The 20,484-nt window shown below is 42.4% G+C and overlaps 1 protein-coding gene across 2 annotated transcripts; it reads right to left on the reverse strand.

Annotated features, from left to right (window-relative positions):
- Positions 1–2,361: 2,361 nt before the first annotated feature.
- On the reverse strand, positions 2,362–19,458 carry scaf11 (SR-related CTD-associated factor 11). 2 transcript variants are annotated; one of them, XM_073480564.1, is made up of 15 exons: positions 19,284–19,458; positions 15,566–15,611; positions 15,200–15,345; positions 14,949–15,032; positions 13,674–13,753; positions 12,785–12,864; positions 12,666–12,703; positions 12,496–12,569; positions 11,896–12,021; positions 8,931–9,031; positions 5,841–8,072; positions 5,092–5,414; positions 4,827–4,988; positions 4,584–4,694; positions 2,362–3,812 (listed from the first exon to the last, which is right to left on the reverse strand). In XM_073480564.1, the coding sequence occupies exons 2-15, from the start codon at positions 15,582–15,584 to the stop codon at positions 3,717–3,719; spliced, it is 3,672 nt and encodes a 1,223-aa protein (XP_073336665.1). In that variant the 5' UTR covers positions 15,585–15,611; positions 19,284–19,458; the 3' UTR covers positions 2,362–3,716. The 2 variants fall into 2 exon arrangements, with proteins under 2 accessions (XP_073336665.1, XP_073336664.1); XM_073480563.1 differs by having other exon boundaries at positions 4,584–4,703.
- Positions 19,459–20,484: the final 1,026 nt, after the last annotated feature.

The following is a 20,484-nucleotide window of genomic DNA, read 5'->3' on the forward strand; positions in this document are numbered from 1 at the left end:
TCTCCATGAGCAGTTGACAAGAAAATGTCTGGTCAGATTCTTGTCACCAGGGGCCAGTAGGAGCCTTATTAGTGATAAATATAACACCATTTTTATTTCAAATAGTATGAACAATACAGATTTTAAAGGAAAATGCCTTTAAATTTCTTCTTAGAATAATAAAGAAAAGAGAGTTAAAGACACTAAAGGTAAACTCATATTTCATTAGTACTCTAAACAGAACTGAGTGCTGAAGAGATCATAAGTTCTAATGATCTCCGAGTGTGTAAAACAGATATTTAAGTATTTACTGTGTGCCTTCTCCAAATGGACAAAGACACTGTCATAATTATGGGGGTCTAATTATTCTTCAAGTACAGGCGGACTAGAAGTGAAGCTCATCAAGCATGAAGGAGCGCAGAATTCAAATGAGGCTTTTTCTTCTGGGATGAACTTCTCTTTTTGTCTTGACGATGCTTCCCCCTAGTGGCCAACAGCAGACACTCCACAGCTGGAGACAAAGAGCCTTTAACCCATTTATCCCACACAGATTAAATATGTATATGAAGATGATCACCAGTATTGATGATTACCATGACATTAAAAATCATTTTAAGTGACAAAACACGCAGTGAAAAAAGGGTTAAAGATGAATCTTATAGCATTTTTTCACCAAAATTTCTACAGTTATAGGGATAATATCGTGAAAACGCTGATGTAAAGATATGCCAGGAAAATACATATCGGCCAACATGGCCATCATGTGTAATTTCTCTCATTCAAGCCTGTAACTGAGCTTGGAAACAGCTGATTAAGGATTATCAACACAGCAGGGTGAATTAAAGCTACTGCAAGACACTTCATTTTCTGTTGATTCTGGCGCCCCCTGTGGACAAAAGATGGCGATGGTGAATCAGGTAACCTTTGTCTTACATCCTCAGCACTCCAGCGTAAAAGAAATTATCTAATTTTATGATTTATTTGACCTCGATAAATTGGAATCCGTCCTGTTGACAGGCATTAAGAACAACTAATTTAATTGTACAGAAATGGCCGATCCCCTCGCTGATGGTCTTGTTTGCTCATGTAAGTTAAACAGAGGCATCAGCATTAAAGTATTTGTAGTACTTTTAAGTTCCAGCTCTGGAGCTGCTTATATTAACCTTAGCAGCAGATTTAGTCTGTCCATGCAGTTGACTTGTAGATGTTCAAATTTCCATTTTTATCTTTTAAGACTTGTCGTCCATGTTGGCTCTAAAGTTAAGCCTAAAAATGTATTCTTGTAACTCATATTAAAAAACTATCTTTCACTCTGCCCCTTTACTGTAGACCTTTCTGCTCTTTAAGCAACTCCACCATGTTCATTTCTGTTAGATCTCCTCTGCCACCAAGCACAGCCAACAGGTGACTGACACCTCAGTCACTCCGACACGAGCTTCACTGCCAGGAAAAACCTTTATTGTGGGCAATTTACACATTTGGACATGTCATAATAGGAAAAGCACAAGTGTGACTAATGACATTAACGATGGCTCTGCTCCATTGCTGTTCAGTAAACCATGACGGTGTGACAGATGTGTACAATACCAGACCCCTCAAACTGAAGTCATCATGTTTATTAGTGGATTATATACGACTTGTCAAAATGTCTTTAGTGAAAAATGCCAGCGCTTATTTGTTTGAGTCTGGAAGCATAATTCCTATGCCTTTAGTCTTCACTGGAGGCCGTCTGCTGTGACTCAGATATGAATGCATCCTTCAATAACAACATTTATTGAAGACATATTGATCTAATGCACTAGTCGTTTATATTTGATGCTTCACAGCCAGGTTCAGCTCATTGTTAACTGTCAAACACCCAGTTTTGATGTTCTGCTTCAGCTCTCATACTTTTTTTTGGCCAGCAGTTTTCAGCTAAAAAGCTCTAAAACACCCACTGTTCTTACCTGCTCAGCAACAAATGGCAGACAGACACGGTCAGTGACCAGCTGGTGAACATAAAGGAAGATTTTGCAGCTAAAAAGCCAGCTTTGTTCCTCAGGAGTTAGTGGAGACCCACAAAAGAGCTCAAGGACAGTAAATATTAATAGTTCTAGCAGGCTTCAGGTTTTTTTTCCTTGTCTGTGTCTAACAGGAGTGTCACGATTCAATTTCATTTTCTTTTTTAGTCACAATTTGAGTCCATTTTTGATTCAAACTTTTGTTTTTCCAGCACTGACGGCTGTGCCATTGTACAACTATCAAGTCTTGATTGCTAAAGAACAGATGTCATTTACATTTTCAATTCTTCTTTAAAAAAGATACAACATGGTTACATAATACTAATTAGAAGTATAAACCCCACACTTTAGGGGGGGAATGGAGCACACTAATGCCACATGGTCAAATTTAAATAATTTATTTAAAATGTAATAACAATATTTCTCTAATCAATTGGGAACAATCTGTTTAACACAAGAACAAAAAAGAAAACAGCTTGAGTTTCCTCGACAAAAACCCACAAGGATTCGAATTTCTTATCCTGGTGACTTTCTACAGCCTGTGTGAAGCAGCACACAAACAGTGCAAGTGTTGTTTTTCTCTGGCCTGGCGTTGAACGCCCAATCAAGGCGCAGAAGTAGACGGGGATGGAAGAAGAAAAAAGACAGGAAAAATACAAAGAGAAGCTGATGATTGATACTGAATGCTTATTTCTATTGATTGTATATTTAGAATGTGCGACACCCCTAATCTAACAGCAATAAGCCCGATTTAGTTGCCAGAAACTTTCCACTTGATGTCTGGTAGTTCTTTCCGTGGGATAAGCAGGGGGGGAGCCGTTATGTTTAAACAAAGGAAGCAAACATCTAAATACCACACATTGTTTCAAATGTGATTTTTGTCAAGTGTTAAGCAGAAACACCTCAACAACACAGATGAAGACAAATATGAAACGTTTCCTCCCGTCATGTGAAGCCTCTGACAAACACACGCAGCACATCAGGAAGCAGCTAATTTATTTCACTACTCTCTGGATACTTTGCAACGTTCATGTTCATCCATTGACATTTATTACACATTCAGGCAGGGGGTGGGGTTAAATTCACTTGATCTGTCCCCCCAGGTCCTATGCCTTACATTACACACTCACTGCTGATTGGCCATCTCACTTAGCATCTCCTAAACCAATCAGGGCCCTGATTACAATCACACTCATCAGATTCCAGCCCGTCATCGGGCCACAGAGATTAATAAAGGCAATGCACTGTTTTTTAAACTAGGCTTTCATCTGAAATATTATATAATATTTTAAAAAAAGAACATTGACAATATTCAATTAATAAGCTATGCCATCAGGATGCCGAATAGGAGATATTCATCGTACCAGCCGGCACCCTGGGAGAGGCTCTCCACTACATGAGCTGTTGTTGTCACTGAGCGTTGCATCTTTAGTATGAACCGTCCCACCCCCACACGCTACCCTGCGCTCCTTACAGTAGTTCCCAAGTCACATGATCTATGCAAAATAAAGGGCTCTTGCATTACAATTTCTGATTGGGTAATTCTTTTTCTAACAAAATATGAAAATCTATAGAAAAAAATCTTCATCATTCAATAAAAGGTAGATATCAAAAAAAGAAAATGTTGGCGCTCCGTTGTCTTTCAGTTTGGAGGCCAAATTCCAGCAAGAGGAAATTGCACTTGAGCAGCTGAATGGGTCTGTGAGGGCATCGCCACGCCAGCAGCAGGGCGGGGCTTCATTTCTTGCGGGCGTGCTTGTATTTGTCCACGTAGGCCTTCACCAGGTTAGCCACCTTACTGGAGTTCACCTCACCACTCTTGCTGTGACACACCTGAGGAAACAACACAGTGAAAGTCAGACGCACTCACAATTACAGCAAATATTAAGTGGCAGGCCGGTGAAGATGCTTACTGCCCTGCACATCAATTGCCCAAATGTAGCTTTGCAACCATAACTAGGCATAGCACCAACATGTAAAGCTCTAGTATAAGTTGCAATTATTAGCCTGCCTGGCCAACTAACTTAATACCGACAGCAGTATTATTTTGAGGGGTTACAGGTCACATAAAAGAAAAGCATTGTTCACAACTCGCACCATCATTGCCAAGTATTTCTCCACTGTGTGGGAGCTGGTCCTGGATGCTATCAGAGTCTAGGCTAACGTAAGCGGCTCTGTTGCGCTCTTTATTGGATTTGAGTTTACACTCCAACAACACCAGCAACCCATGATGTTTCTAAAACACACTGGCACACATACTGTTGGTGCCAGGTAATGGTGGCAGCAGGCTAAGCAAAGTGATTAAAGAGTCAGCCAGAGACTGCATTTGAACCCAACTCATGGAGCCAATTTTAGCTTAATTAGCTTGCTAAGTAGCTACAGCTGATATCTACCAGCGACATAATCAACGTCACTGGCTAGAAATGTGGCTAACCACAAAAGTTACTAAAACTTTCAAAGGTAAATCTCTCCCCTCATTATCTTCAACTGCATAATTGCTATTTGAGAATGGAAAGCTTGACAGACATACCAACAGTAAGTAAGGGCAGCGGGGCTAAGCAAATAATCAATTGGTGGTGAAATTGTCAAAGTAAAAGAGTTTACCTTCTCTACCGCTTTGCGGACAATCTCTTTGTACTCGTCCTTTGTGATTTCCTTCCTTTGGTAAAAGGGTTTGATGGCTGTCTTCACTTCATTTATAGCTTTCTCTTGGATCTGTTGTTTCTTAAGCAGAAAGAGGAAATGAGATTGCTCAAAAAAATAGACAGAAATGGACAGAGAAACGTAACACTTTGTTGAAAGATGGTCTGTGATGGCGTGACGGGCAGAGCGGTGGCAGCAGGTTACCTTTTCTTTTTTGGAGCTGTCAGCTTGAGCCCTGTTATGATAGCCGGGCTGAGTTGTAGAGGATGGTAACACCTGACTGGGTGCCAGGTGGGCCTGGGTCGGCACGGCTTTGGTTGGGGTGGGGAGAAGGGCAGGTTTCCCATAACCCATTGTATTCGCCATCTAGAGCAAACCAGAGAATGACTGTGAAAAGTCTGCTAAAGAACAGTACTTGTGTTATTTTTTAATGTGAGCAATTTCTGTCTTCATCCATAATACACCATACCTGTGTCATGTAGCCATCAGGCTGAGCTGCAGCTGTCTGGCTGCCTTGCTGCATGGGTGGAGGTGGTGGGGGAGGAGGTGGGAGGCCTTGAGTGGCGCCAGCAGGGACCTGAAGCAGTGGTACAGCAGGGTGGAGATGCACAGGGACCTGAGGGGGCATGGCGTACGGTGCTGCGGGCTGCAAGCTGACTGGCAGAGGTCCTCGTGGGCCCTGCATGGGGTAGTGATGGTGAAGAACATTCAGCTGAGGAGGAATCGCGTTCATCACAGGCACCGGGGCGTTACCCGGGACTGCCTGGGCAGGAGGCTCGCTTTTAGCGGGATCTGCAGACCAAGAAAAACAAAATTAAGAATCTCTCTGGAAAAATGTGTCATCCTGTACGACAGCTAAAACTGTTAAATTTTGCAGTTGCTTTAAAAGCACTGTATATTAATGTATAGCAATATTAAATGAATTCATGAATGATATAATGTGCACAGGATAATTATTGTTTCGTGCCTGTTCATAGTTGAGGTCCTGGGGCTAGCTGCAGCACTAAGATTACCTTCCCGTTCTGGCCTCAAAGAGAACATTCATCTAAAACACAGACTGCTGCTCCTATTTTACAGGCAAAGTCTGATTTATTACTTGCGTTTTTATTGTTTGCATTTTCTCAAGCAGCAGCAGTGCTGTTTTTGGAGTGGAGATTAATAACTGTACACAGAAGTCTGGTTTCAAAGTTGTGGGATAAAATTGAGGAGGGTTTTGACCTGCTGCTGCTGCTGCTGCTGGCTGCTCCTCCTCTTGTCGGTTCCAGCCTCCAGGTCCTCGCTCCCTCTTGGAATAATAATCCTGAACGTCTGCGGGTAGTGTCCTCCTGACAGCCCAGCTGGATGCTGATGACCAGCCTGACCTGTCAACCATAGAGTCTCCCTGGTCTGAATCTTTCCTCCGGCCACCGCCCCGGTTTTCATTGAAGCGGCTGTACGCATCATTCCCTGAATTGTTGCCTGTACCTGAGAAGTTGTTTCTGGGCTGCCAGCGGCTGTCGGCTGGTTCCTCTTGCTGGTTGTAGAAGCTACGGTTGCTGCCACCCCGTCCTCCACCCCGGCCGCGGTCAAACCCTCCACGACCCCCCCGACCCCGTGGCTCCCCTCTCCCACCACTGTTGCGGCTGTCTTCCCAGCGTGAGCCGCTGCTGGAGTCGCGGTTCCTGCTCTCAGCATCATTACGACTCTTCTCTGTGACCCAGTCAGGATTATCTGACCAGCCCTGGCGCTCGGGGGAACTTTCTGTAGGCACACCATTTTCAAAGCGCCCAGCGCCTCCTTGATACCTCCGCCCCTCACCACCAGCCGCACTGCTCTGCCCAGACCTCCAGCCGCCTCTACGCTCCTTCCTCTGGGGAGACTGCTCTCTGGAGGGTGGCCGTTCAGGGCTGGGCCCTCGCCTGTAGGACCTTGTTCTGGATCGTGAGCCAGACCGAGAGCGGGACCTAGACCTAGAGCGACTCCTGGATCGGCGCCTCCTCCTTTCACGACTACGCTCTCTCCTAGAATAGTCTCTCTCACCGTCCCGTTCCCTGTCTCTTTCTCTGCTCCGAGCTCGGGATGAGCGGCTAGAGGGCGGACTGCCGTCACGTTCTCTAGACCGTGAGCGTGAGCGCCTGGATGATTCTCGCTTGGACTCCCTCTTAGGTGACCAGGTAGAAGTTGGGGAGTGGAAGCGAGAGCGGCGCTGTCGGCCATTCTTCCTCTCTTGGCTCTTTTCCCTCTCCTGTTGGTCCTTGTGGCTCTCGTCCTTGGAAACCTCACTTTCAGAAGCAGGAGGTTCTGCAGCAGCTGAAGCGGCGCTCTCCTTCGGTAGATCTAAAATAGAATCGTTACCATGCTCACTGATGGGTGAACTGCAGTCCATCGCGACAACTTCAGTGTCATCCTTGGATGGACAGTCATCCTTGGTTCCTTCTCCAGAGCTGTCAGCTGCTGATGGCTCTTCTGATCCTACTTTCTCTGAATCAGCAGCGTCAGAAGCTTTAGATTCTGGGACAACCAAGTCATCCTCCGACTCTCCAGCAGAGGGGGAAGCTGGTTGTGGAGAATTCTCACATGATTCAGCCTTATGTTCCTGTGACGATTCTTCATTGTTGAATTCTTCCGACTCTGCACAAATCTCCATATTATCATCCTCCTCATGGCTGTGTGGAGAGGTCTGGCTCTCCAGCGGAGCACTCTGAAAGTCAGAAGGTGACGGTGAAGTCCTTATCTCAGAGTCCTTTTCTACAGAGGAAACGGAGCTCGGTGGCTCTTCGTCCTCTTTCCCTTGCTCGCCATCTGACTCTGCTGCTGACAGCTCATCATGCTCTGAGGGACAAGACAGGTCGTTGTCTCCCTCATCTGGTTTCTGTTCATGTTCATTGGATTGTTCCTGAGTCTCATCACTGTCCTGTCCCACATCGTTACTCAAAGGTTCAGCATCTTCTTGCTCATCAGTAGAGTTGACACCATCCTGCTCTTTATCAAGGTTCTCTTCAGCATCAGACTGCGGCTGCTCTGAGTTGTTGAAATCCTGCTCCTTATCCGTTTTGTCTTCTTCCTCCTCCTCCTTCTCCATGTTATCAGCCACATCACCCTCTTCCTCCTCCTCCTCACTTGCTGCCGGGCTGCTTACAACTTCAGGAGATCGTTTTTTTCTTGTTGGGGCTTTCCGTTTCCCACTGGCCTTTCGGTTTGTTACCTGTTTGCCCTTCCTCTTTGCTGGAGCCTGAGAACCCCTGCCTGACTTGGCAGTCTGGCCGGTAGACGAGTCTGAGTCGGACGAATTGGACTGTTGCGGTGACGGGGCAGGTACAGGAGCCTCTTCCTGGCTTTTACTGTGTCGTCCAGATCGCCTGGCTGGAACAGACTCGGCCTCTTTGGTGGGAGCTTTGGAGGTTGAAGCTCGACCGCCTCTCTTCTCTCCTCCTTTGGGACACGTGATGGCGCAGACAACACCTTGAAACACTGCGGGAGAGATACTATGTGAGTAAATATATTTACAGATGCAATCAGCAGTTTCTTTAAAATCTTAAAGAGCAGCTACCAGACTTGTACAGTATGCAATTGTAACCGCGACACAGCCGTCACACACCGCAAACACAGACAATGTGGACCGAGCGTAACTCATTTAGAAAAATTAAGTCAACTAGACTGTTTCACTTTCTGTGTTAATTTGTTTGCTACTGCCATTTACACGCCACATACATACACAATATGTCTATGTTGCAACCATACATCTTTATTTATCATATAATAAAGCATATTCTTATTTATACCTTTCATTGTTGTTTTAAAGTTCCTGTTCCTTTAGAAGGAAGGAAATTATGATATCACATTGAAGTTCACCTTTGAACATTTGGACATAAAACTTCATTATTTCATCATTTTATCCTATTAAACATTTGTGGGAAATTTTGACATAATTGGTGTGTTTAGTGAGGTAACAGTGACCTTTGATAACCAAAATCTGATTAGTTCATCTTTAAGTCTGATGAAAAACTGTGCCAAATGCAAAAAATCCCCCTCAGGTGTTCATATTCACAGGACGTACTGACAGACAACCCGTAAACTTGGTGCCTGCAGCCACCGAGACATAGAAAGTAGGTCTAAACTGACTCTAAATATCATTCATATCAGAACAAGGAATTTACATTTGTTTACATCCCTCCATTTACACATTAAAGCAACATTATGTAACTTTTTTAGCTTAAAATAACAGCTTCAAAATCATTTTGATGGTCCAGTGTCTTTTTCTACATGGTGTAGCTTTAAGTACCAATGTAAATAAAATTATTCACGCTGCAAAACTCAGACAAGACTCACCAAAATGACCGGGTCCAAACAGTGTAGTAGAGGTAAAGGGAGATGAGCATAGTCCGAATGGAAATGGGCTGTGGTTCCAACCACTGGGATGGAAACTCTGCCTGTAAGATCAACAACACGCACAGACAACTTAGATCAAAGATACCATGCAATCTGTTACTTCTGTTACTGACAAAAGAAAAAAAGAGCACGCTCACATTACTATGTCTTCATCACTTTAGAACAGTGTTTTGTTATTATCTAACTAAAACTGAACTGGACACATGCTGTGCAGAAGTGTGCTGGAATACTAGTTTCACTACACCATGGTGAAATAACACAGCCTATGGTTTCTACTATTGTTATTAACGTGACTACCATAGTCTTCAAAGTGCACCGTGAACACACCACAGCGCTCTTGTCGTCATTAGCAGTTTGATTTTGTGTAGCCACGGGGTAGCCTCGTCAAACAGAGGCAGAGCGCGACCAGTTTGCGGTGTGGAGTTGTATCATTTAACAGGACGGGAGCATGAATTTCACATGAGAGAAATCTCACTGCCTCAAGATGTGCAAATCAAATTAGCTCTGCGGTGGTGAAGGTTTCATTTCACCTTTGGGACACACCCGACCAGCAGGAAGCTAGACCAATAACACATTTGCCTATTGCAGAGGTATGGGTCGGAGTGGCGGGTGGTGCTAGGGGCTTGTAAGAGCCCAATGAAACAGTCCATTTATCTCTGTCAGGCTCTGTGGCTGTTTACAAACATTTAGCTTTTAAAAACTATTTGAATTATTAACGCTAAAAAGAAATCACGACGTATATGAAAATACAAACAAACTAAAAACAATGACGACAGCCATTGTGCTGCATTTAAAGTCATTTCCAGGCAATGGTTTTTAACAACCAACCTGCTCCTATTTATGGTGTTTGTTGTTTTTTCTAAAAGGGTACCCTGTGGAGTTTTCTTGTAAACCAAAAAAATACATAAATTATGCTCAGATTCAGTGTTATCCACCAAAGCACAGTGTGTGTATCTTTAGGTCAAACAAATGAGTCTGCAAACATTTGCAAATCCAATTCTTTGACATTTTAAATCCTGAGGCATTTAAAATCGTGTTTTAATAGCTAAATAGATAAGTCTTCTTCTGCTTTCTTTGGATCATCGTTGTATTTCTTAAAACATCACTACTCCCTGTAAGTCTGTGGAAAAGTGTAAAACCACATGAACGATGAATTTTTATATGTATAGCAAATATGATCTGCGTTTAATAGATCTGACAAAAGCAAAGCAGGAAGGGTAGTAGTTTATTTCTATACTTTATATAATATTAGTATTTCAGGTGATATAACTTCATAACACCAGTTACCAAAATAATTATAGTGTGAAAAATGGAAACCCATGATTCCCTAATACATGAATCCAAAGTCAGGTCATGATAAATATTAATTACAATAGATGAGAACGGCACAATCGTAGCGAAATAGTGCATTTATAATCCTCAATGACTTCAATCACGGTGAGCTTCTTTGGTTTAAACCAAAGCATTATAGTTCCTGTGACTCAGGACTTCTCTCTGGTTTAGAACACAACAGCAGAGAGCTCACTGTGAGCAACAACACAGCCTGAAGCAAGAAAACTTTTTGCTTCAGGCACTTTTTTTTGTTGTACTTAGATTAGAGTGAACACTACAGAAGCCCTAAAGGGCCATGCATTCATACATTTTATTTCCTCCGTTTTCCCGGGATAACGAGTTAATTTCATTTGTTTTCTTGAGATCTCGAGTTATTATCTCGAAATAACAACAGTCGTTTTCCCAAGATAACGGGATAATTTTCTCGAGATCTCGAGATAACGAAACTTTGTTTTCCCGAGATAACGATATAATTAATTCGAGATCTCGAGATAATGACTGTGATATGATAGGCCTGAGATTATGGAGACGCCCGGGACCTCGTAGCTGTAGTTAACGACGACATCAGGCTCACTTAGATTGCGCCATCGATATAGCTGAAGCCTTGCTAACCGTCTTTTTAGATTACGCACACTAATGTGTATATTATCTGTAATAGCAAGGCATAATGCTATTTCAGCCTGTGTCAGGCCTTGATTGAAAAGATATGTGATGCGGTGATCGATATGCTCCTGCTCCTCTGACATTGCTACACTGAATGATGTTTCCTGCAATGATTTAATATACTACACTATCGGTTTGTTTTCTCAAGATCTCAAATTAATTATATCGTTATCTCGGGAAAACAAAGTTTCGTTATCTCGAGATCTCGAGAAAATTATCTCGTTATCTCGGGAAAACGACACACTACAGAAGCCCTAAAGGGCCATGCATTCATACATTTTATTTCCTCCGTTTTCCCGGGATAACAAGTTAATTTCATTTGTTTTCTCAAGATCTCGAGTCATTATCTCGAAATAACAACAGTCTATTTCCCGAGATAACGGGATAATTTTCTCGAGATAGCGAAACTTTGTTTTCCCGAGATAACGATATAATTAATTCGATCTCGAGATCTCAAGAAAATTATCCCGTTATCTCGGGAAAACGACACACTACAGAAGCCCTAAAGGGCCATGCATTCATACATTTTATTTCCTCCGTTTTCCCGGGATAACGAGTTAATTTCATTTGTTTCTCGAGATCTCGAGTTATTATCTCGAAATAACAACTGTCGTTTTCCCGAGATAACGGTATAATTTTCTCGAGATCTCGAGATAACGAAACTTTGTTTTCCTGAGATAACGATATAATTAATTCGATCTCGAGATCTCGAGAAAATTATCCCGTTATCTCGGGAAAACGACACACTACAGAAGCCCTAAAGGGCCATGCATTCATACATGCTTCCGTAGAACACAAAGGAGAAAACTGCTTCCAACTCATTTGGTGTGAACATGGCCTTGGAAGTGTTAACAACAACATCATCAGGGGCAAACACAGTGATATTAGTGCTCAGTTGGGATTTCATTACCTTGAGGTGCCGTTAGCAGTGATGGGAGCAGCTGGAGAAAGCCACGGACAGTCCTGTGCCTGGGGTTTGCACTGTTTGAACGTGGTGTCATATGGTACGTCCTCTCCCACCCAAACAGGCTCTACACTGCAGGAGTATGAAAACAACATAAGAGTTGTTTATGTGCTGCCAATTAAGACTGAATCACTTACACTTCTAGCATTCTTCCTAAAAAGATGCTGCAGGTGAACATTTAAGACTTAAATGAAATTATGTCAGACTTTGATACTGATGGGAAGTACATAAGTGGAAGAAGCCTGTGAGGAAAAATAAATAATAAATCTGTAATAAAGTAATCAAAATTGAAAACATTTGTAGTAATTTGTCTTGTACTCCAGCAGGAAGCTTTCTTAAAACGCCATCCCCCTGACCTATTGCCATCCCTGTAAACTGGCCTACTTTAATTCTCTTTGATAAGGCAACAACCTTATCAGCGACAGCGACTAGTGAAGATAATGATCACCAAAGCATCTCATCTCATTTTGCTATGTAAACCACAGGAAACACCCTCCGTGTTTTACTGTATTTGTCATAATTGATCATAGATGGAAGTTGACTTACACGTCCTGAGCCGATGCCGTCATTAATGAGACACAGGGAGACGGTGACCATGTGCAGCACTCTGTTCCTCTCACCTGGAGGAAAAACATCAAACACCGATGAGATTAACACTGAAGACGAACACTCAGACATGAATATAGGACAATGACAAAGGAACAAATGTAACTCACCTTTTTTCTGCTCAGTGATGAGGGGTCATCATCGTTACCTGGAAGAGACATTTACAGACCGTTAGAGCCGGCTGACAAAATGTGAAAATGTTCCCGGAGCAAGAGGAGTTTTAACGTACATTTCCTCACAAGACCCTTTGTTTTGGCGTCTGCCGTCCGCTCCACTTTTTGCCGTCTCGATCTTCTTGTGGGCTTGTTTCTGAAAAGAAAACAACACTGGAATTGTTCTAAAACCATCATAGAGATTCAAGATAATAACACAGAATCTGATTCTACATCACTTTTTCCTGATGAGTGACTGACAAAGTAGATCTCATTAATGATTTTCTCTGATCTGTATAAAGTCCTTTGAGTATAGCTTAAAGGAATAGTTCAGGTCTTTTGATGTGGGGTTGTATGAAGTGCTTCTCCCTAGTCAATGTATTACCTGCAGGAGATGACCATTAGCTCTCCGCCCGTGTGGAGAAGCTGCAGGAAGGAGGACATTTTACTGCTGCAAACCAAACCAGCAACAAGACGTACAAGTCCAACCTAAAAAATATATATCCGTTGAAGTGTACGCTATGTTTTGAACATTATGGGCGCTTTACGTTACCGTCAAACAGCCTTTTCCCTTGGCACTACATTCTGCTTGTGTGGAGGAATATAGACCTTGTACGGTTGAAGGAATGTAGTGTAGTGTTTGACGGCAACGTAAAGCGCCAAAAATGTTTTAATAATAGCGTACACTTAAACATAAATATATATTTTTAGGGTGGGACTGATTTTAGGTGTCTAAAACACGTCTTGCTGCTGGTACAATTTTCAGCAGTATAATGTTCCGCTTCCTGCCAGCGCTACTCGCTGCTTGTCCACACCGACAGAGAGCTGACAGTCATCTACTGCAGGTAACACACTGACTGGGGATAAGTACCCTATGCAACCCCACATTAAAAGACCCGAACTGTCCCTTTAAGTGCTAACCTTAAGATAAAAAATAAATAAATAAAAAAACTGGCTCACACTCACTTTATACAGACTTTTTGTTCGGGGTTTCTACAGCAGCAACTCTCAGCTTCAAGTTGAGTTGTCCGCTTCCTCACAGGAACCTGAAAACAACAATGACAAAGGCACTTTTAATTTTGGTGCACAAAGGTCAGTGGAGTCTTTGTGTGATTGACTGACAGCCGACCTGGCAGCAACACAATGTCAACAAAATCTGAGTGGTAGCTGTAGCTTTCAAGCTAAACTGGTAAATGCCAAGACTCCTGATGCTGACGAAACACAGATACCAACGGTGTTATACTATTGGCTCACAAACCTTGTTGGAAACTGGAAGCAACTGCCTTACAGAGATAAACAATCATTGATTCACAATCATAATAATGTTTTTAAAGAGAAGTGGTACTTTTCCACAAGCTTTGTGGATGTATTTTTTTTTTTATGATTTGTCTACATAAAAATATTACCAATATGACCTTTAAGTTACTGCTAATGCAAACCGAACATTTTCCACTGCTGCAGCTACACATTAAAGGCATTTACCTGAAGAAACACAAGTTGACTTTTATTATTAAGTAGAAATACAATGTGTTTGTCAGCGAGTTTGGCATTTACTACTATCGCAACAAACAGGACTGTTTATTTTCAGCATTCACTGACAGTGGATCAGTCTGAAATATGTAGTTTTATACAGTCTGTGGGAGGAATGAAACAAGTAGCAGTGTCAGTTAGCCGTAAGATGAAGAGCTGCTGGTGACAGGCTGCATATCTACAACTTCTTAGTGCGGTAATAAAATTGAATTTCCGTCATTAACATTATCAGCATTTGCTTTCAATCTGAAATGTTGCTAAATAAGCGCTTTTTCTTTGACAACAAATTCTGCGATTATCATCTTCTCACGTGAGAAGTGAAAAGTGACTCCAGCTAGTCTGTGCTGCGACTCCCACAACGGTTGGGGCAGTGGGCAAGTAATGTAATCTGTGTATGTCTGAACACTGTAACACCAGTAACATCGGCTACCGCAGCAAGCCTACTGCAGTTATATCGCATCAAAACCACATCACTTAACACCTAAACTGACATTTGCAGGTATGATTTAAGCCTATCAAAGTGCTTTAAAGTGCAAACGAGTCAACTGGCAAATGGTGTTTGAAATGTTATGTTTTGACTGGCTTTATGCAAAGAAGCTGCGTCTACAGAGACACATGAAACACAGAATGTTAAGTATATGCAGTTTCTGAAGCTTCTGAAAGCCAAATGTAGCCGTGATATCCTAAAACACCGGTAGAATCCAGACTGACCTGTACACAGCTGAGGTTCCCGTCCCATCTGTAAACATTAGTGAAAGGTCGTCTGTCCACTGGGCAGGAAGGAGCCGTCTGCACCTTCACAGTGGATTCAACAAACAAAACATCATTAACACACTGATGCAAAATGCATACAATTTAAAGGATGAAACAGTTCACATGGGTCTGAATGATTTACAGGCTTTGAGATTATGCGAACAACAATTCACCACTTTACAACCATGTTATCACACATTGAGAATCACCTCTGCCCACGTGAGGAGGCAGCGGAGGCAGAAGACGTGGCAGCAGCTGTCGGGCATGGCGAGCTCGCCTCCTGCCAAGACGCCCAGGCAGATCGGACACCTCTCCGCTTCCTCAGCATCCGCCCCGTCAGGCGGGCCCTGGCCGCCTAAACACACACAAGATTATTCATGAATCAGATGTGATATTTTCTACTCAGTGTGAGCAGAAAAAGCAGCGCTAGGAGAAAGGTTTTCAGAGTGGGAATGCATGGATACAGTAAACCTGATGGGTCATAGTGTTCATGCAACATGTGTCTGAACATCTGGCAGACGACCAGTCCAGTCTGGAAAACATGACACTTAAAACATCATCGTGCTGTGTCTCACCACTTCCAGCTCCAGTCATGTCCGGCCCGGGCTGTCCTGATCACCACTACAACACAGAGAAGAGGAGAGGAAATGAAGAAGGTGTTGTTGATGCACACGAGGAGTACAGCTGATCAAGTACACTAAGTTCAGTACTTTGTTTAGCCCGCAGGAAATTACTGTAAAATCTCATTATCACAGCTTCAAGACATTAAAAGAACAAACTGTAGCAGACTAATTTGTCAAAGTGATTTGCGACCTGTTAGACTGGTGTGTTTACCATCTCCACTCCTTACTATTACATTTTAGAAGAGAACATGTGGGATGCGATGTTCCAATTTAGATGAGGTGAGGTTGCATGTTTAGTATGAGGTGCGTCTGTTAATGATTTTATCTTCAGCTCAGCCGGTCCCTCTCCACAAGCAGCTCCCACAAATTAAGGGGAAAAAGCAAACAAAAAAACACTCAACTCAGCCACCGCAGCACCACAACATTTAATAGAAAACTGACTAGGGGCGTCCAGATTTAATTTCTACATCGACAATCAATCGAAACAAGTTTTACATTTCTGATCATTGAAATTAAAAAGGTCAGTGAGTCTCCAAGTATTTTTACTGCTCATCTCCACTTACTTGCGTGCATCTGAAGAAAATTAAAAAACAAAATGACAGGTTAAAGATGACACAGCTAGCTTACAGGTAGCCTGCAGCCGCACCTCCAAACTCTTCCTTCAAATCCTGTGTGCACGAAGATGATAATTTACAGTTACTACGCTAAACGCTTACAGTAATTTGGAGCAGTAATAGTAGCTAGTACCATTTTTGGTATCATCTCGGTTGAGGTTCCAGCTGAGCCAAAAATAAACAGTGGAGTGAAAACATGGCAGACCATTGATTGGTCAGAAAGAATCGTCACTTGCGCCACAAGGACATCCTGTACACGTACTGCAAACTGCGACCACAATTGTTGAATTCAACTGACCCAGATTTTAAAATATGTCAGCCTGCAAAACCACACCATGGCCATAGACAAAGTGCAGACGTTCCTTTGTTTGGTGACGGTGAAACGATCTCAAAAAGAAAAGGACATCCTCCACAGTTCTAATTCATTTATGCCGTGTTAAAGATGATGTCACAACAGTTTCACCTGACGTTGTTACGACGATTGTCTACATAACCCTGCCTACAGAGGGAGTTCACCAGCTGCAGTGGAAAACCAAATCCTGAAAAGTACATGATACCAAGAGCGTCAAGTCAAGTTGAGCCAAGCTGCACCTTGCGTTTGAAACAGGACGGACGAGTACACATTCTTTTACAGAAAATGACACACAAGATTCCTTGGTGAGAGACGATCCATAGTTGCCAGTGTCTACCAAATTAGCACATGACAATGTCCACAACAAGCATCACGATCAAAGTTCGAAGCATCATTAATAACTGACATTTGAATTGTCAATCAATAAAACCATAAAGCTATATCATGACACTGTGATAACCCTAACCCCAGGAAATGGATGGTATTTTGTTTTTACGAATTCAGCCTATCCACAACTCCTAGATATAACTTTAAGCTCTACAGAAGTCAGTCCACATCACGCAAGTTGTTTGAGCTTGACGCTGTACAGGTTTTCAGACAGAAAGTGAAAGGAAGTTCTTGTCTCACATCATCTGCACAAATCTGTCAACTATTGTGTGTTGATTTGCCTCAAACCACCAATGCACCAACTATACGTTCAGCTTGAGCCTCTGACTAAACTCAGAAAATCTAGTTCTGTTTTATCCTTCAGTGGGTGAATTCTCATCCAAATCATCAATCTATTGACTTTGTCTGCAGCTGCACCACCTCTGAAACGAGCTGTGTCTGAACATACAGTAAGATGACCTCATCTGGAGACTGCTGCAGTATGAACAACAAGATGATGAGGAAGTAAAGTGGTCATCCACAAAATCAGAAGCTTGGTGGTCTGATCTTCAAAAATGCAAATGCAGGTCAAGGCAACAGAGAAAACACATGGACACTAGACTAAAAGTGATTGTTAGCTCTGGCTTCTCGTGTTCTCTGCTGCAGGTGGAGCTGGTTTATAGTGAAGACGATGTTGAGGTAGTTGACAGACACTGTAGTTATTCTCTTCTTTTAGCTAACACACACCTAACAAAATCATCTCCATTGCAAATAATTGATGAAATTGTTGTAATACAGATAAAACAAAGAAATAACAGAAAATGTCATTTTGTTTTTTCCATGAAAACATATAACCTATTTGACAAGGATCACATATGCTTGTTTCCAGACAACTGTGAACAATAGATGTAGTGAGGCACACAATTTACACTTGAAAAATGAACTTCTTTGTGCTATATTTTGAAAACTGTGGGTCTTTTATCCTGATATCTTATAGGCAATAATATTGGCGTGGTCTTTTTACCAGTCAGTTTGTTGTGAGAGGAATATTTTATTGCGTGAGACTTTTAAAGAGGCAGCTATAATTTGATTACACAAAAAATGTACAACAAATGTATTAGGGATAGACCGGCCTGGCTGATTAACAGGGCTGATATCCAGCATTTTTCTGATTATCTGTATCTATGTTTGTTGTGTGTGATTGCCAATAAAATCAGTTCCAAATATCAATTATCATAGTAATAATTGGTGCCGGTCCTTGTAAAAAAACACTTCAGTCAAGATCTCATGTGCATTATAGAAAAATCACTGTTAGCTTTAGTCCTGATTCTAAACTTTGAGGACTTCTTATGGTAAAGTTCACTCTAGAAGTGAAAGTAAAATATTTTTCCCACACTGACTCACTGTGTTTGGCTGCAGTGACCGACAGACAACAGTGGCCTACACCTCTTGCAAACAGCTACTGACAAGATTTATGATCAGGTGAAGTCTGAATAATATTTCGACATGTGTTTATCAGACTTATCCTTGCAGACTTCATCTTCAGAGTCATGTTGAACAAATCAAACCACAGCAGACGATCTGACCTGTCTAGCAGCCTGAGAGTGAACAGACTGTGCCCGAGATTTAAAGCCTCTGATCGCTGATCCTGTCTTTGCTTTGGCCGCTTTCATTGTGACGATCTTAAAAATTTGAAATCTGCTCAAGATACTCAGACCAGAACCTCGGCGATGGGGGGCTACGGTTTAATTTCCAAACACTTGTGATAAAGCAAGTCAACACAGGCCATTATTCATTAGCATTGTGCTCAAACTGTCAACTTGCCACCATCGTTTCATTTGTAAACCAAGCGTTAGCCTGACGCCGGATTAAATCGGTACGTTAACTTCTATTAAACGGGCGTGATTGATGAAGCTAACTAAGCAGCAATTGAGCTGACAGGCAGATACATGTGAAAGATTGCTGCTGTTTTGAAGCAGCACGGCCTGGCTACTGAAGATACTAAATTAGCACCAACTTGATCAACCAGTGCCAACACGACGGTAACAACATGGTTGTTGTTGGTTAGCCAGACAGCTACTGCTAACGTTAGCTAAAAACAGAGCTACCTGAGAGCTAGCTGGTTGCTGTTAGCAAGGCAGCAAACATGGCTAAATAGTGTCTAATATTAGCCACGATGATTGCATTGAAGGTCACAAGTTAGCCCGGTTAGCTAGCAGGCAGCAAGCGGATTTAGCTGGAAGCTAACTAGCTGCTTCGAACAACAGCACCTGCTTACGTCGCTTTTAGCTTGCTAGCAGCTAGCTCTGGTTAGCTAGCGGCAAGTGTCGTTACTCACCTTTTAAGTGCTGCTGCAGCTGCTTTGCACGTAGTAAATAGTTTTTAGGGTCCCAACTCCTGCTACGAAGTGCTGACGAATCGTACTATCCGGGAATTGTTTTTGCCAAATAACGGAGCGTAGCTTTCAGAAAGTCTCAGCCACATGTCTTGCGGTCTGGCTGAGAGTTGGTGCAGCTGGCGCCCCCTGCCGGAACCGCCGAGCATTACAGAGCAGAGTGGATTTATCCCTCTTGTGGCATTCACAAAGAATTAACAGCAACAGGAGGCAGAGTGCAAACTGTATTCAACCTCCACCAGCAGAAGAAGTCCTCTACATTTGCTTATATGGCAAATGAATAATGAATAACGTAACTATCTTGAGTATTAAGTAGTAAAATGAGGGTCGACATACAGTGTCTTTATATTTTCAGGTAATCCAGATACAGTTAAACAAACCTGACAAATAAAGGGTCTATAAGAGTTTAAACAGGGCACTGAAGATTGGTGAGTGGTCCAAAGTCAACCTCTTCAAGCCTGACAGATTAGCACCTGTCCAGTCAAGTAAAAAACAATATTATAGTACGACTTATCTATTGGTACACAGAAGTGGGCAAACCAGTATTATCAAACTGATTACAGGCCTACATTTGAATGAAAAAGTAGCCCACACAAGACATCACAAGGTATGTTCATTTTACCTGTGGAAGAACGTCATTTATTGTTCTGTGTCCACAAAAAATAGCTCGCACAGAACCAACACAAGGCTGAAAGGAGATAACAAAATAAATGTATTCAGAAACACGAGCGTTCACTGCCCTCCAGTGGCCACACAGAAGAACTGCAACACTGCGTTTGTGGCTAGCAGTGTTATCATCGGTAAAATTGTTATTAATATCAATATGTACATCTCACAAAGCAACAACGACAGGCACAGCAGGGAAAAATATGTCAGTTCATTATGTGGCCAGCAACAAATAATAGACAAATTTAGCAGCTAGCTAGTGAACATAGTGGAGCATTAGCAGCTAAAGAGCCGGACATTTCCCTCAGGAACTGGTGAGAAACAAAAAGAGAGCGAATACTGCACTAAAATTCAACAGGTGGACACAAACACAACTCCAAATGAACGCTACCGTCGCTGTTTTTGCGTCTGCTATATACGCTAGTTTGCTAGCAAGTTGTCCACATAAGCTTCTCTATTACGTCAATGTTGTGTTGTG

Source organism: Pagrus major, chromosome 14 (assembly GCF_040436345.1).
Source record: "Pagrus major chromosome 14, Pma_NU_1.0".
In the NCBI taxonomy this organism is placed as follows: Eukaryota; Metazoa; Chordata; class Actinopteri; order Spariformes; family Sparidae; genus Pagrus; species Pagrus major.